An 18543-nucleotide genomic window follows, 5' to 3' on the forward strand; every position below is an offset into this window, starting at 1 on the left:
TCCAAGAGATATAATTGAAAATGACAATCAACAATTAAATGTTTAACAAGGTTTATCATGTTTTTTTATATCTTCTTAATGTTGTTAACTGATTAACGACAATTAGGAAAAAAAATTAACTCTATCTTCCGTTAATTGTTGGTATATAATTGAATGAATTGTTGTTGGTTAAAAACATTGAGGATCTTATTGTTTTAAATTGCTTTCTAATCATTTCTTTTTCATGATTAACCAAAAAAAGGAACCAAATCAAAATTAATTATCATTATCAATTGACAATCATATACCTGGTATTGAGTTGTTATTGTTAACAACAATTAACTTTAATTGTCTTCCTTTATTAAATATTTTATCAACAAATTATGACGATTTAGTTGATTGTCACTAATTTTAAATTGTTACTATTTATGTGTCAAGTTAATTGTTTCCTAATTGCATATAATTAACCAATCAGGTAATCATCAAAGTTTAATCAACTGGTAAACGATTATAATTTGATTAACAGAAAAATTAACTAAATTTAGTTTAATTTATCTAATTGTTGACATTGAATAATTTAATTACAGTTGATGTAAAGTAATTGATTCACAACTAGATCATAATTAACTTTACAATTGGTTAATTGTATTGGATTTAATTATTATTTTGTGTAACAATTAGATTGTATTTTCACATCGAGTCATAATTGTAACACTTACTACAATCAATGAATTTGATTGTAGTGTCATCATTGATTAATTTGATTCTCATAATTGTAAAAATTATTCACTTTTCCGCCAAAAAATTTTCGTATGTACAAATCACAGAGTGACAATTAAACTAAATACTAACAATTAACTTGATTAATCATTATAGTCATTATAATCATTTAGTATTCTGATCACAAGATAATCAACTTTAAAGAAAAGGTAACAATTCAAATTGAGGAAAATTTGATTAGTGTTTTAAATTAGACTTTTAATTAACACTAATAGTAAACTAATCAATTGTTAATATGAGAAAAAAAAGTTAACTTAATAATCCATGAGGTCAAATGTGATTAACAAACTCAATTAGAATCACAATTAAGACTTTAATTGGTAACAATTTAATGGCTAAATAGTAGTCACAAAAATAATGTAACTAAACAAGGAAAGTAAATCACAAGTGATTTAACTAATTGTTAGTTAGAAAGTTGATAAAAATATACAATTAACAGTTAATCATTTGATATAAATGATGAAAGGTAACAAGTTAATCACTTGGTGTTAACATAGTATTTACTAATCAAGTTAATCCTTTGAATTCCTTGTCAGTTTAACCATTGAGTTAATTGTTGTGTTTGCTAATTCATTGAGAAAATTACAACAACAATTAACAATTGTTTTCTAAATTGTTCAACAATTGGTGAAGGTGAGTTCGTGAAAACGCAAAAGTCCAATTCGACGAAGAGATGAAAAAAAAGTTCTAACGATTTTTTTTTCTTTTCTCGCTCGAAATTTGTTCTAATTGTGAAAAACAATCGCATTGAATTTTTAAGGTTCAAGTTTGATTATCATCAAAGTTAACTAATCAAATTGGATTAAATTAAATTAGTCCAATATCATAATCATCTTAATCCAATTGTGAGCAAGGAGAAAAAAATAATTCACAATTTAATCAACAACAATTGATTAGTTGCTCATTAAGTTGTCACTTTTATTTCACCAACAACAGAAACAACAATTTGTTAATTGTTTCAATTGAATTAGTGGTTTGATTAATCAAATTGTGAGAAAATTGTTTCTTTTCGTAAAATCTTAATTGTTGTTAAATCTTGATTCTGATTTCAATTGTTAACTTTGGTGCTTTTTTTACCTCCAATCTATTAATTGTTTACTGAATGAATTAACAATTCAAATTGTTTAAATGACTACATTCCCTTTGATTGTGAACAATTAAGCAAATGGTAATTAAAGTTCACTATTTATTTATAATCAATTAGACTTTGATTTATAATAATAATAAAGGTAAACATTTAATGTATCAATTGAGTCAACAATTAGCACTAATCGTTGACAATCAAGAGTAATTAGTTTCCAATTCAATTGATTATAATCAAAAGTGATCAACACTAAACAAAAGTGACAACATAATGATTAACTAATAAAACAATCAATTGTGAATTACTTTTTTACATTACCCACAATTAAATTAAATGATGATCCTGATTAAATTGTGTTCACTTTGATTGATAATTAAACTTGAACTTTAAAAATTCAATGTGATTGTCAAGATGATCAATCAAACTTTAGTTAATTACTGACAACAGAGGATCAGATGACTTGAGGCAATGAGAAAAAAATAATCAACAAATCAATTGGACAATCAATCAATGATTTAAGTTGAATTAAATTTAATTAGTGAATAAAAAACGTATACAAGAAAAATCAATGATTCGGATTAATATTCATTCAGATTACCTTTAATTTGAGTACAAAGATTATCAATGGAAAACAAAACAAAAGATTAATTGTCTTTGGTTAATAGAAAAAGAGTTAAATTAATTATCTCATTTATTTTGGTTCATCTTTGAGTCTCTCAATTATTATTGATCAGAAAGCATGATTGGATATTCAATCAGATTTCCAGTGTCCCAGCCATGAATTTTTCGAGACCTCGAATTGTAACTTAGCATAATATTATTCTTAAATGGATTGATAAATTTAATTGGTTCCTGATAATCGATCAGATTTATATTGTTGTACAAATCAAAGGCCACATCAATGGTCGTATATGTTTCCGATATACTGGCCACCGAATATAAAACACCACAGATAATAAACATTTCACCTCTCGAGGTGTGGTCAAGTTTAATATTCCAAATGGTTTCAATGGACGAGGCTTGAGGTATATTCAAAGTTGACCCATCAAATTTCATCACCATCGTATTGTTATTTTCCGGATTAGGCCAAATTACCCAGAGGCCATTTTCATCTGACATCAGGTCAAGATGATTATGTGCCAAAGAGTAAAGTTGCTTAAATGAATGGGTAAAACTATGTTCAAGGTAGGCAAACTCTTTGGTTCGAAGGTCAAATTTAACCAATTTCTTCATTTGATCAGAGTAATAATAAAACGATGAATTGTAAATAATCTGAGAATTTCCGGTAAAATTGTAACGAAGTTTATGAATTGAACTTTGTACATCGTTACGTAAGGCCACTTTATTTGGATATTCGTAGAGTACACCTCGTTTATCCTCGTGATCAATGGTCAACCAATATTTTTCCCGTTCCTTTTCATCGGTAGCAACGGGATCTTGCATCCAACATCCCCAGGTCTCATTACGCTCAGAGTTGAATAAAGGTTTACCCACTCGTAGTAATTTCATCACAGTTCCACCTCGAATACAATCTGAAAACAGACAATTCATCAGATTAAATCATTCAGACATTCAAGTTCGTTATATTTTCATCTCTGTGATCAAAAGATGGCAGCAGAGAACAGAAAAATTCTCGATAATTTATCAAGAATGTGAAAGCTAGAGAAAAGTTTCCAAATCTTTTTGTTATAAATTTCGAATTCAATCAATTGGATTAGTTAATCTTTCTGATCAATTGTTTTTCTATCTCTCACCTTGACTTCGCGGTTTTAATCCGATCCATTTGGTCTTATCAAATCCATGAACTTCTTCTGCTTTGATGGTTTCATTTCGACGACAATTACATTCTTGGCATAATTCACATTCAGGATCCTCAGGTGGAATCTCAGGTATTCCAAATACTTTTTCATGGGGATCATGGCCCTTGTGTCGACTTGAATCATTGGCTGATAATGAGAGAGAGAGAGAATTGATATTCGATGTCAAAGTATTGATAAAATAATAGATTTCGAGCAAAAATGAGCTCATATAATTAAAAAATGATTAACAATTTAATAGATGAGGAAACGACAAGTAATAATCATTTGTTGATAATTACCATAGAGTTCAATGATTCCATAGGTTGTGTTGACCTCATTTTTTGAGATACACTTATAAACACCAAGGTCACTTGGTTCAATGTGCGAAATATTAAATAATAATTGAGTTAAATTATCTGATTTGTCAATTTGATACATTTTCCTTTTCCAATCAGTCAATATTTTGTCACCTTTAAAGGTCCAATAATGAATAGCTGTTGGATAAGCATCAACAAGGCACTCGAGAACCACTGAAGACCCATTATCAGCGGCAACGGCATCTTTGGTAACAGTAATTAAAGGTTGATCTGAAATTAAAATAGTATTAATAATTAGCTATCAAAAGGTCAAGAGAATTTCAAATTTTCCCTCTCATGTGAAAATGATCAAAATGACCACTTACAAGCAACCGTTAGGTGATATTGTTTGGACACTTGAGGTGGAATCCCATTGTTAGCATAGCAAATATAAGTCCCTGAATGGTCACGTCTTATTCTGGTCAAGTTTAATTTACCTCCACAAACTTCAACATCTGAATACAAGAAAGAAAGAGAGAGAAAGAGACAAATTCCCAATCAGCTGATTATTTTTCCCAAACAATTGATGATCCACTCGAAGAAATCAATGCAATTAGTTAACTACTTACATGTATTATTTTTTAATCGTATTGGTTTACCGTCTTTCTTGTACCAAGAGTATATTGGTCGAGGTTGACCACTGGCCGTACATTCAATTACAACGTTATCGCCTTCGCGAACCCGATATGAGGGATTAGATTCTTCATCATTCATTATTGGTGCAACTGAACAATTCAATTAATTAATTTAGATACTAATCCAAACCAGTATATGTAATTAATCAACTAATTAAGTGGTAAAACTTACTCAAGATTGTTGAAGTATCCGTTATATTATTTGCTGTCACCGTTTTCCAAGCTGAAATACCAGGACGACCTGAGAATCAGAATTGATATGATTATCATTAATTAATCAACCTTTTAGATTGTGATTAAAACTGTAATCAAGGATAATTAGCGAGTAATTTAATTATTTGATTAATTGTATTGTTTTGATGATTACTTTTCTCTCTCTCTCTGTCATTGAGTTTTTGTTTCAATTCAACAAGATTGATCATCTATCTGATTATTTGTTTTTCTTTACTTCTAAATGTTTACAATTAAGTAAGTTGATCATCGTTAATGATGTTGATTAACACTTTGATTAATCGTAACAATTAAACACCATCATTGTAATATAATTAATCAATCCATCCTTCAACTAACCTAATCAATTGTTAACAACAATCAAGATCAATCAGTAAATTTCATCTTATCAATGGCAAATAAAAAAGGTTTAAAATGTAAACAAAATTAACTAATCAAAAGTTGACAGTTTTTTACATTCAAATGAATTAACTGTCAGTCAATGTTTAATTATCACTTGAATCAAAAACAATCAAACAAATCAAAGTTTTCAATTTACTAATTGAATTAGTTTATTTTTAAAGTAAACAATCAACTTACCTGGTTCACCAGGTTTACCAGCCACACCTTTTTTACCTGCGGGTCCTCGTTGTCCTAATAACGATTATGAAACAATTAATTAGTCCCATGATTACACAGATAATAGTTAATATTAATCATGATGATGAATTGAAATCGTTAATGACAATAGGAGGATATGGAAGGGACAAAATATAATTGAATCGTATTAATAGCCTAAGGCTATAAATGATATCTATCTTATTTTGAAGATGATAGTTTTTCACATGATGAATAAAAAAGTTCATTATGATTCAGACGAAAGGAATGTAACTGTGAATATTACAAATAAACTCACCCGGTGTACCAGGAGGGCCTGAAGGTCCTTTCTCACCAGGAGTACCAGGTAAACCTGTGGAAATGAATTTAATTTGATCAAATATCAAATGGACATTTAGTTGATCATTGAAGAGATACAATGATCGATATGTGTTTGAAAACGTTTCTTTAAACATCTCATTCGTTTGAATTTCCATGAGAAAAAAATGAAATTTTCTTCTCAATGAAATTCAGTGAATTGTCTATTGCTCCAGGCAAATATTTCAATTCCATAGGAATAAGAATCAGGTTTACTCTTGAATCTGATGAATTATTGATTATCTTCATCTATCTCATCTCTCTCTCTCTTTCTCTCTCTCTCTCTCTCTCTCTCTGATTTCTGTGAACTTATTGTATTCGATTCGTTGTTTCTTCATGTAAATCTTTTTGATTAATACCCTAAAGTTCATGATAATGAATATATCAAAAAAATATTCAATCTGTAAGGATAAGATGATGAAGATAATAATAATAATAATAGAGGAATAGAAGATAAATCTTCTTAGTGAATATGAAGTTACTATGAATGAGACATTGGAATGATGAAGATGAAGATAAAGATAAAGATGATAATAATAATGATGAGAAGAGAAAGAAAAAGGATGAAGAACTGTAATTAGAATTGTAATATAAAAGGTAATGGGAAAGATTTGCGTTTCTATTTCCTTTCGTCTCAGATTATCATTGATTTTATGTTCGAAGGGAAAAATGTCTAAATCTGAAAACTCGAAGACAGCTCGAAAATGAGAGACACTAATTAACTGAGTATTATAAATAAAGAGGCCAAAAGTTAAAGATAATTATGATACAAGTTAATCCGGATGAAGATGGAGAAAAGAGAAAGTTAAATTCATGAGGATTCATGGTGAGAGTTATCATGGAATAGGAAATAAGGAAGAAAAATTCTCACTCAAGAAGAGAAAAGAAGAGAAAAACTTATTTAGACAATTGAATAATCCTGAATATTACCTGCTGATATTATCTTTTAGAACTTTCATTTACAGGGTAAACTCAGATTCCAAGTTGACATGAGAGTTCAAAGTTCTGAGGGAAAATATGATATTCACTTGTTATCAAAAAAGTTAATACTCTTAATGTAACTTTGAGAAGGATTTTTATTCTCTATCATTTATTATTCTTATTTTCTTCAATAAGAAAAGAATTAATCTTTCAATTGTTTCTCGATAAAATGTCAAATTATACTACGATAATTACCATTGATTCCATTGGTTCCATTAGTTCCTGGTTGACCTGGAATACCATCCTGTCCATCTTTACCATTCTTACCGTCTTCACCATCTCTACCGGGTACACCATCGAGTCCTGGTTCACCAGGTAAACCTTCACGTCCGTCAAGACCAGCCTCACCTTCAATCAAATCAACAAACAATTAGTTGAATATCAAAGCTTTCCAATCATATATATTGACTTACCTGGTTCACCTTTTGGTCCAGTTGCACCTATGAGTTGTTTTGTTCATGAAAGAGAATTGAATTAAATTGAATTTAATTGTTTGGCTTTGAATCAATTGAATTAATCAAACCTTGAAGTCCTTGTGATCCAACAGGTCCTTTTGGCCCTTGGTGACCTCTCTCACCTTTGTCTCCTCTTTCACCTTTTTCACCGGCAAATCCTGGAAAAAAAATGACCACCAAAAAGCTAATCAATCTTAATTTTCACCTCAAATTGATTAATTATTAACATGAACATTATCACAAATTAGCCAGTTAATCATTTCCATTCAGTGTACACATTACATAATAATCTTTAAGAAAACATTGATGAAAGTTGATTAAATTGTTTCACCTTCGTTCATAATAAATTCAATTACTCAACAGAATGAGGAAAATACCAAAAAAAAACTCTATTCTAATGCTGATGAAAAAAATAATTCAAATGTTTGCCAATATGAATTCATCAGTGAATTTCATCACCATGATAATCACATGGAAAAATAAATCATAATGAAATTACATTTGTATTTATATCTGAAAATATAGTAAAATGGAAAACTATGTCAAAAAAACTCCAAGGAAAAGTTCAATTCTCATGATTTTAGAGCTGATTATTAGTCTAACAATTTATATTGAAATGTTGCTGATGAAAATAATTCAGATCTATGATGAAAACTGAATAAAAAGGTAAAATTTCATGAGAGTATTAAAAAGATATCCATTGTTGTTTCTGTGTACTCAGAGTTCTGAAAACCTTTTCATCATTTGCAAAGTGAAACATTCAACAATTGTGATCAGAAACAATTAGATATTAAATGTAATTCCTATGTGAAAATGATAATCTAGTTTGAGATTGTTTTTTTGTAAATCACAATTTGATTGCTTTTTTTCACTCTCTACATGTAATAGTTACTTGGATAATCAATGAAAAACAATTACAATTCATGACAATTACCCTCATGTTAAGCTGATTTAGATTATTATTATTATTCTTGAACAGAAAATTTGATTTTCAAATGAACTTCAATCGAGCAACTCTCAATGGAAGATAATTCTGATAGATTCTAAATATAATCTCGATAGATTCCTATTTCCAATTGAAGGTTTATCAGTTTATCCTTTTCCTTGCAACTTTCCTCTTAACATGTAAATATAATCCTTTTTTTATTCATCTTCATTGAGTAAAATCTATTGATAACTTTTACATGATATAAATTCAATCGTATGAAAGTAAATTGACAAAGTTTCGAGTTATTTTCATGGTAAAATTGATTTGACTCTTTCCATTGGTCATTATCAACCAGAATTACATTTGAATGTCGGTGAAATATTGAAAATATTTGGTCTACTTATCCATTTCAATATTGAACCTCAAATCTCAAGCTGATTGAGAATTTCACTCTGAGTTTCATGATAAGATCATGAATGATGTGTTCATATAATATATCATTCTATCAGTAAATAATAAGCTCTTGGGTTTATTTGCATTGATTCAATGTTGGAATGATAATAAACTGAGATGGAGTTTTTTTTTCGAGTCTCGATAACATTTCTATTGATTTTTTCCCCAACGATTCTTAATATATATTCACTTACCCTGTTCCCCTGGTGGACCTGGATTACCTGGTTTACAATACTGTTTAGCTGAAAGGCAATACTCTTCTAGAACCGGAAGCTGTTCCCATGGAAAATGTTGAAACGAGAAGGAAAAAAAAAGGAAGCAAAATTAAATATCTATGAATGTTATTTCCGTTCTGTCTTTTGTTTTCAACTTTTTTTTTTATTTTCTAGACATGATCAACATTCACTTTGGAATAAAATAAATACAATTACTGTGAGTGATAAAAAAAAATCATCAGAAATAACACCATGAAACTTATTGATAATTTCCATGTCTTTCATATCAAGCTTTCTTCCTGAAACACTGAACTTTTTACTTTCATCCTAATAACTTATCCTAATAAGTTTGACATCAGGTTTATCTAGAGTATTATCAGGATGATGATGATGATGAAAACTGATGATAATGCGATAATAATGATAATGATGAAGATGAAAACAAGGTATTAACATCAATGGATTTTTTTTCCTGCTCATCAATGATAATCATGATGATGATGATGATGATGGTTTCTCAAGATTAAAAGGCGAACCATAATGTCAATTTGTTATCATGCTAACCAAAGGTGTTATTTTTGATTCCATACAAGGTAATGTGTATTAAATTAATACTCCAACTTTAAGTAAGGTTAAACTTGGAAAGGATAATAAAGTTACCTGTGTTAAAATTAGAAGATGATCAAATAGTGTGACCTAAGTACAATTCCCTTGAGTAGATGAGAAAAATGTTATTCAATGAATTTGTTCAGTAAAAGAAAAAGAGAATCATAATGATATCCACTATGAACCTAAACCATGGAGTGAAAATAGTAATAATAATAATAAGAAACTATTACAATTTCGAGGCATTCATCTTGGTGTATAGTTCTAGAACCATAAAGTAAACATTGAAACTCGGATTGTATCAAGGAAAATGCTACAACTAATCAATTGAATATAAAGATAATGGAATTGAAATGTTTTTCCAAAACTTGAACTTATATTTTGATTCTTATTTTATCAATATTCATCTCTATGAAAGAGATCACATTAACAGGGGAAAAAATTGAGTAGTGAAAAAAATAAGTTCTGAGAATTGTAATGTTGCCCCATTTTTCACGATTATACCTGTAGCTTTGTTACCTTTTGATTTCTTTGGAATATATTTACATTCAATTTGATGATAACTTTTATCAGATGATTAGAATGACAGAATTTTCATTTTTTTTGTCTTATCGAAATTCATACTTATCTGTATGTAAAATACATCTAAAGGAATGGCTGATATTTGCTTTTGCTTCCTCTGGAAATAAATACCTTTTCAGTGATCCATGAACCATGTAACTTTTTACTCATGTTATGAATACATTGAGAAAACAAATATTTCTCCCTGAACAACATCATGTTACCTGTGTTTTTTTTGCTTGTTTGTTTGAAAGGTTATCATTAAAGTAATACATACACATAATGATCTAGTAGATTCATATACTAGATCATTATTATTATCATGAGCATCAACTGAATCGTATGATCAAAAAATGTCACTAAAGCTTTTTGTACACTTTATCATGATGTCTATCGTTATGAACCGGACACGGAAATGATGCTGTTTACCTTTTACATTGAGCAGGAGAGAGAGAGAGAGAGTTGGCTGATCAAATAGAGGGTGAAAATTTTATCATCAATTCTTTATGCTTATCAATTTATCTTTGTCATATTTCATGATAATAATAATGAACATTCATCACGGATTCAGTTGATGCCTTAGGATTATTGTTATTATAATCATTACCATGGTGTTTTTGAGATGAGCTATTTGAATTATTGATATTCAGTTGAATTGAAACATTTCAAAAGTTTATTGGGCCCAATGGAAATGGAAATTATCATGTATTTATTAATACAGATTCGATATTTTCAGAATATTCTGAATCATATTCAGTGTTTGTTTTTGTTTATTTTTCTTATTCACTTATGCATTCAGTTCATTCAGAATCTATGATTGAACAGCTCAACTTAAGATATTATCATGAAAGTAATGATGGAATAAGTAGAAAAATAATATTATTTTTATCATGAATTTAGAGGAAAAATTTTTACAATAGTAACAATGTATTAATAATATTTTCAATAGATTTTATCTTATTTTTGGTTCATCAGAATCGGATTTATCATCAGTGTTATGAATAAACTCAAGTATTTTAATAGAATCAATTGAAGTTTTATCTCACTTGTGACAATGGTAATTGTTTATTCTGAATTTCATGAGTAAATCAAATACAGAATCAAAGTTATCATCTTAATGTGACACTTTGAGTATTTGCTAGTTAATAGTAACATTTAAATTGATTCATTAGCTTGTTGATTGTCTTAATCATTGTGATTGTTTCTCTTTATGATAAAAGTATAAGTAAAATTCAATTGAATAAATCATCTTTTTCTCTTGCATCTTCAATAATTCTGTCAATATCCTCAGGGGATTTTTCCTTGTTCTTCATGAAAACAGTAGAAAATTTAAACTCTCTCTTCCTGTAGATCAATCAATCGATTGGTGCGAGATGATTCAAGATTCAGGAAAGTTTAATGTTCGAAAAAATCAATCAAGATCACCAAACAGAATATTTTCTCTCACAAATGAATCAATTTTCTTATTTCATGTTAATATTTATCTTTCTAAGAATTTTAAACTCTTTTTCCATTCTTTTTGTTCCAGAGAAAAAGTCTCAATCAATAGATTTTAAATGTCTAATCAGCATTTGCACAAACTTAAAATTACAGTTAACCTTTGATTCAAATGTTGAACTTTCATCTAAGTTAATTATGACTATGCTAAATCAGAAATTAATTCTGTATCAACCTTCATGTTTCCAATTAATGACACACGCCAAATGAATCAGAACCAAAATCGCCCTGAATACTTTTTGGTGCCCTAGACTCAGAGTAGATTCATGAATTAATCCGAGGAAAAAACTAGAACCATGATTTAAATTTCATATGACGAAGATTCCAATAAATTTGATCTTGAAATTGTCTTACTAATACTACGATTGAAAATTTGAATATTAAAACTTTAAACAGAGAAACAATAACTATTGATACTTGAGACTAAAAAATCCATTATACAACATATTTGCTTTTCCATCACATGAAATTCAATTGTTCATCTACTTACATGATGTAAATTGATGAGAAATTGTTATGAATTGATGCTCAAAATTTTATAAGAAATTTTGTTTTCTTTTCCATCATAATGAAGATGAAAATTTGTGGGTAAAAGATGAGGATGGAGAGTGAAAGATGTGGATATGTTTAGATGAAAAGATGATGGTGAAATTGAAGAAAAAGTGAGAGAGTAATTCTGTTGGCTGATGAAAAGATTTTCTAATGAAGATAGATTAGAGTTGAAGGAGAATTATGATGAAAAAAAGGATAAGGAAATGGATGGAGAAGAGGAGAAGATGGAGAGTATGATGAAACTATGATAAGATGAGATTTCATCTTTTTCTTTTCTTTCAGTTTAATCGATAATTACATTTCTGTAATTACTAGTTCCATCTAAGTAGTTAGCTAATTGTTAACAATTTGTAATGATGATCAATGTTTTCGTTACTGTTTTTCTTTGAACTTTAATTATTTTACGAAAAAAGTTTTCTCTTTTTGGACTAACACAATTTCCTTTGATGAAATCCTAATGATGTTGATGAATTAAATGATTAGACTTTCAGTTTAAAATAGGAAGAGACAATTAGCTGAAATAATTAAGATGATAATTAAGTGTTCATCCACGACGATGGTAATGATAATTGACAATCTAAAAACTGTACAGACAAACTAATCACACTAATTGCAATTGCTTAGGTTTCTTTAAGCTTATTTATCAATATATTAGTTGTAAATGAGTCTTAAATGATTAAGTGAAACTGATTAAACTAATCACAACATTGATCAAGGTGATTAATTGTGTAAATCTTTTTTAATATTATTCGATTGGTTTCTGAGTGAAGATAAGTTTCTAATAAGATCCATGATTTTGTTCAGAACTTTTTTTTTCGTTCAGTTTCAATTTACAGTTGGTTGATTATCTCAAAGACTCTGATGATTATGTTATCTTCATGTTCACCTTCCTTGGCCTTATCATCATCATCATCTCCATCATCACTATGAGTTTTTATTTCTCGAACTTTGTTTATCTTGAGAGCTTCATGTTCATTTTTCATTCTCCATGTGGTGAAAAAAAAGATCGAATATTTTTCTGAAAGAATAAACTTTTTTCTCTCCTTCCAAGTTTCGAACTTTTTCTTTCATGAATTTCATCATCTTTCTCTGATTAATTTCTATGTGATCCGAGTTCATCATCACTTTTATCATCAACTATCATCAAGATTGTTTACAGAAGGAGTTTCTCTTTTTTTTCATCTTCCTTTCACCTCCTCAGATGATTTTCCATGAAGAGATCATGAAAAAAAAAGATCAATGAAACTGATCCTGAAATATTTTATCTTTTTCTCACTTTGAGGTAAAAAGTGTAACATGTAATTCGAGCTGATTTTGTTAGTAACTAGTTGGATAAATTTCTTGAGAAGTTATCCATTAATTCTGTAAGTTGAGTAAATGAATTTGTTTTAACCTGTTGAACCTTTTTAGAAGGATTTAGTTAGAATCAAAGTAAAATTAAATAAGAAAAGTATCAAGGAAAGAAAGCAGCACTTATCTGTATCAAATTACGAAGTATAACCTGAAGGGTATTCAGATTTTTACTGAATCTCTATGATGAGATTTGAAAACTTTGCATCTTTTCAACTAAAAGGTTACCAAACATTTTTATTATCAATGTAACAAGATTATCCCTTACTCCATCACAAGAGATGATAATGATGAAAGAAAAGTCCTTTGAGATTCTGATACCGAACTCACCTTAATGCGAATTCAGATTCTTGACTCGATGAAATGATATTATACCTCCCATGTGAGATAGCAGGAAAATTTTCAAGGTTCAAGGTTGAATCCCATAAATGGCATAAATTACAATAGAAACAACAAGAGAGAGAGAGAGAGAGAGAGAGATTCTTAGGAGTGAAACTCCAAAGGTAAGATGAATTTAACTCAAATTTGAACCTTAATTACACTTGGTCAGCTGTTTAGATTAAAGGTATGTACAGGGTGGTAAGAAAGTTCGTGTGAGGGGAAATGGGGGTTAGAGATGCGCAGAGAAACATTTACATTTCTAAATTCGGTTCGACCCCCATCCCCTTTCACACGAACTTTCTTACCACGGTGTACTGGTTTGTTGATTTGACATATTTGACATACATGATTTGAGTAATTTGACAGCAAACAGCATTTGACGGCACTAAAGCAGCTCAATTTTATAACGAGCTGAATTAAGTCAACTTACATGTAGTGATAAAAAACGAAATGTAATCCATTAAATGAATGACAAAATTTCATCTTTATCAACTGATTCTCTGAGCAAACAATATACAGGGCGATTACGTTAAATTAGCAGATTTGTTTTCTAAATAACTTGTGATTGGAGAGCCGTTTACAAGACCAGATCACATCTATGAACTTGGGAAACCATGGAAAATTTTGACATAAAGATGAAAACTGACCTTTCGGCCAAAATTCCGTAAGTCACTAGGGCCAAAATCATTTAGTAAAATTTTGTGAGATATTTATGCTCTTTTAATGAAGAAAAAAACACTTTTCGTTCACGAAGTGAGATTCGGAAGGACTTTCGGTCTACCGAAAGGTCAGTTTTATATCACTCGACCAAAATATCAAAAAAATTCATAAAGTTTTTGAAGCAAATTCTCTTGAAAAAAAAGTTGATTTCAAGTTGATTGAAAATTAATAGAAAAGATCAATTCGGAATTCTGGGCGAAAACTGTTTTATCTTTCATTATATTTTCGCTTATTGTTTAAATGCTAATAATGATAACAATTCTCTATTCAGAATTGACTATGTATCATCAGAATAATAACCAAAATTATCTGAATAATTATCATCTTAATTATTGACTCAACTTCTTTTTCTATATTTTCTTATCATAACCATGATGATGATGTTTCTTGAAACACAATATTATCTTCATGGTCTATCATCAGGTTGAATAGATAATGAAATTGATTAATAAATAATCATGATGATATTTATTCAGTTGAAATGTTGGATCATTTCCCATGTCAAGAAACTTGATTAAAAGTTATTACATCTTAATGAATAAAAAAAAAGTTCCAACCCTCTTGTTCAGTGGGAGGTGAATTCATGATTAGATATTATTATTGTTAACTTTAAATTCTGACATTTTTGGTAACTTATTAATTTAGATTATCTTAAGACATTTCTGCATTTCTCCTCTTTTTCTCATCAACACCATGATGATGATTAAATATCATCACCATAATGATATATGAACACATTGTAACATCTACTGAACCATTTCCATGATAATCAGGAGACTGAAATCTTTAGCTGAACTTAAATCATCAAAAAGTTAATGAGGATAATTACCATAAATTATGATTCATCTTGAATTTTCACTTTCACCATGAAAATTTTCATCTGTTGATTGAAAAGTTCTGTAGATTTGATTCGTTTCACATTTCCATCAGTTAGACTCTATCATGTTATGAGCTGATTCTTAAATCATGTCCATACTGAAAATGATTGAAAATTTTCCCTGAAAATAACAAAGTCCAGTGTAAAAGTTTCCATAAGTAAACATCAAGTAAATTTTACCTTTGAGGTTTATTTTTTTGCTCATCCATTCAATATCCGGTTTTCGAGAAGCTCTTACCGGAAACAGGGTGAAATCCTCTTGAGATTGTATTCATTTTTTATTCACTTTCCAATACTTTCATCAGCCACTCAGCCCTTACAAACATTTAAAAGTAATTCATTCAATTGGGAAAAGGTTCATGAGTTCATCTGATTGAACTTGAATTGACAAGAAAAATTGGAATCATCATGAAGATAAACTTTTCAATTTGCTGTTAAAAAAATCTCCAACAGGTTAATCCATTAATCTTAATCTTAGTAGTAATCTCAGCAATTTTCAATGTTATGGTTTAACTTTGTTTTCACTTTTAATGCAAAGTCTAACGCTTTTCAAATCTCTCATGAAAATCATTAATTTGCTTTTTTTTTCATGGTAAACATGATGGGAAAAACTGAAATAACAACTTTCAATACAAGATATAGAAACTGACCTTTACTAGTGGTCAGTAGATAAAGATTCAGATGAACATTACCATGAACATGTGATTAAGGAAATCTGAATGAATATCATTGAGATTTTTTTTCCTTACATGATAAAACTTTTGTCAGCAATCCAATCAATAGCAAAATCTTTGTTGTAAAGGTAAACCAAAATGACCAGTGGTCAGCATAATATATATTCTCGAGCTGTTTCATTATTATCAATAATTAGAACAGTGATTATCGCTAGAGAGAGAGAGACTGGTAATCAATTGAATCTGCATTTATATTGAAAAATTTGTTCCAATCATATTAGTTAACCATCTAGTGGACAGTGGTCAGCGTGATAATTCAACATCATTTACGTAACTTGTTGAGAGAGTATAAGTTAATATAAGAAAAGAATAACATAAAAAAGGTCAACAAAATAAATGGTCATTCATTTTTTCACTTTTTATCCATGAAGATAAAATGATGAAAACAAAGTAGTGGACATTCAATAAAGATAATAAATATATATTTATGGTCATCATGAGATGATGTAAATGTTTACTAATATCAAGATTCATGGGTGTTAACAGGGAAATGTAATAATCGATGATGATAATTGAACACTCATTCAACCAGAATTCAGAGTTTTATTTATGATCTTTCATTTCAACTGAACTTCTTGGTGGAAAGAAAACAAAAAATCTCATGAAAGAAAATAAATGTAATAAAACTTTCTCCTTCTCTCTAACTTTCTCTCTAACAATTTCTACCTCCCTGAGTCTGTATCTGAATGTTTCATTTTCTTTCTCATGAAATCATGATTAGTGTTACAGTTTCCATAATGATAACAATTATTACTGTTTACTTATCATGAGCCTTAGAGTAGTTTTTGTTTTACTCTCATCTTAATCAGAATAACTGAAACAATCATTAAATTATAACGAAACATTATCATGATATCAAATGTTTTCATGAGCAATTTAATGAAATACAATTACAATGATTATGATTATGATTTATGTGGGGTAGATTTTTAGATTGAGGAAGATATCTTAATAAAGATGAATTTTGAGTTGCCGTAACTCGAAAAGTCTATTGACTTGGAAAGGATTTGAATTCGAAAAGAAGATTTTCGGTCCACAATACCGAAGAACAAGATTCGTAAGGATCACCTCTTACAGTATTACCACTACACTTCACTTGCTTCACTTTGTGTTTTAACTCTAAGAGTTCTCACAAATTCTAATGAATTGAATTAAAGAGAGAGAAGCAATTTTACTTTGCTGAGAAATTTTATTAAATTGAAATTGAGATTAAAGATGGATGGATGGATTGATTGATTAATTGAATTTTAGGAACAATTAAAATTAAGATGAGCACTATTCTAATGTTGAAATAGAACTGAAGATTAATTTGAATTGATGTTCCTTAGGAACGGTTAACTTGAGGGAAAACAAATTAATCTGGGGAAAGAAATTTGGATGATTAAATAGGGGGAAAACAAATTAAGCTAAATCATCATAGTGATAAGAGTAATGATGAGTTACAAGTTAAAGATGAACAAAAGAAAAGAAAACCAAATGTTACTTATGGTTAACTTGAACAAAATGAAGATAAGATAAGGGGTTAAGCTTCTAGGCTTTTACAATACAAAATCTAAAAAATGAAAGAAAGAGAAAAGAAAGAGGGAAAGAAAGAGAAAATCGGGTCTCTTACTATTTGGTCAACTTTTAGGTTAACTTAAAGATGAGAGATTTGGGTTACAATTACAGGTAATTAGTTAATTGTTTTAAACAAAATTAATCATTGAGAAAATTAAAATGATTATATCTTTAGATATAGATTGGTTAACATGATTGGTTAAATAGTTGGGATAATATATTTTGTTAACAATTAAATTAACTTGATTAAGGATATTAATCAATTCAATTGGTTAATTGTAACAATGGGGAGATACAATTATAGTTGTAGGAAAATTTCAATTGTTAAATAGAAAATAGAAAATTAGAAAAGAAAGGAAAAGAAAAGGAAAGCAATTAAGCTTAAGGGCGCGCAATTAACTAATTGTCACGAAGGGAAAATTGGATTTAAATAGAAAATTAAATGAAAATTAAATAGAATTAAATTCTAAACAAGTTCATCAAATCACTATAGTGATCGAAACGGAAGACTGATGATTTCAGGATTTTCTACCCTTCAGTCCCTAGCACTTTGATGAAGATACTTCTTCAGGGTTTCGTTATCGATACGATTGTTATTTGGTGAGCTTTGTTTAGATGATGAAGTTCCGGGTATTCCTTGGGAATTTTTCTTCGATTTGTTGGAATCGGAAGATGAAGTAAATTCAGGATCAGGTAGATTAGCGACTATGCTTCGCGCAATTTCACCAAGAAACTTTTGTGAATTTCCAAGGGGTGATGGTGTTGATGAGGTTGATGATGTTGATGATGTTTCATTCCTTTATATTTTCCTTGTTGAGCGAGGTGGAAAGTGGAATATTGGAATTTTCTTGTGGTTCA

The 18543-nt window shown here is 29.2% G+C and overlaps 1 protein-coding gene across 1 annotated transcript in view; it reads right to left on the minus strand.

The window, feature by feature from the left end:
* Window positions 1-2362: 2362 nt before the first annotated feature.
* LOC128395618 (uncharacterized) overlaps window positions 2363-18543 on the minus strand; it is a 29668-nt gene continuing 13487 nt past the window's right edge. The window contains exons 2-13 of the mRNA XM_053356077.1: window positions 8830-8908; window positions 7323-7412; window positions 7213-7239; window positions 6995-7147; window positions 5760-5813; window positions 5444-5497; window positions 4806-4874; window positions 4568-4723; window positions 4325-4453; window positions 3942-4229; window positions 3598-3789; window positions 2363-3375 (exon numbers count right to left, since the gene is read on the minus strand). Coding sequence (XP_053212052.1) covers window positions 2567-3375; window positions 3598-3789; window positions 3942-4229; window positions 4325-4453; window positions 4568-4723; window positions 4806-4874; window positions 5444-5497; window positions 5760-5813; window positions 6995-7147; window positions 7213-7239; window positions 7323-7412; window positions 8830-8908 — 2100 coding nt within the window. The 3' untranslated portion in view covers window positions 2363-2566. The remainder of the gene's footprint in view (window positions 3376-3597; window positions 3790-3941; window positions 4230-4324; window positions 4454-4567; window positions 4724-4805; window positions 4875-5443; window positions 5498-5759; window positions 5814-6994; window positions 7148-7212; window positions 7240-7322; window positions 7413-8829; window positions 8909-18543) is intronic.

The sequence above is a fragment of the Panonychus citri genome, unplaced genomic scaffold, assembly GCF_014898815.1.
Source record: "Panonychus citri isolate SS breed McGregor unplaced genomic scaffold, ASM1489881v1 Contig00141, whole genome shotgun sequence".
In the NCBI taxonomy this organism is placed as follows: domain Eukaryota; kingdom Metazoa; phylum Arthropoda; class Arachnida; order Trombidiformes; family Tetranychidae; genus Panonychus; species Panonychus citri.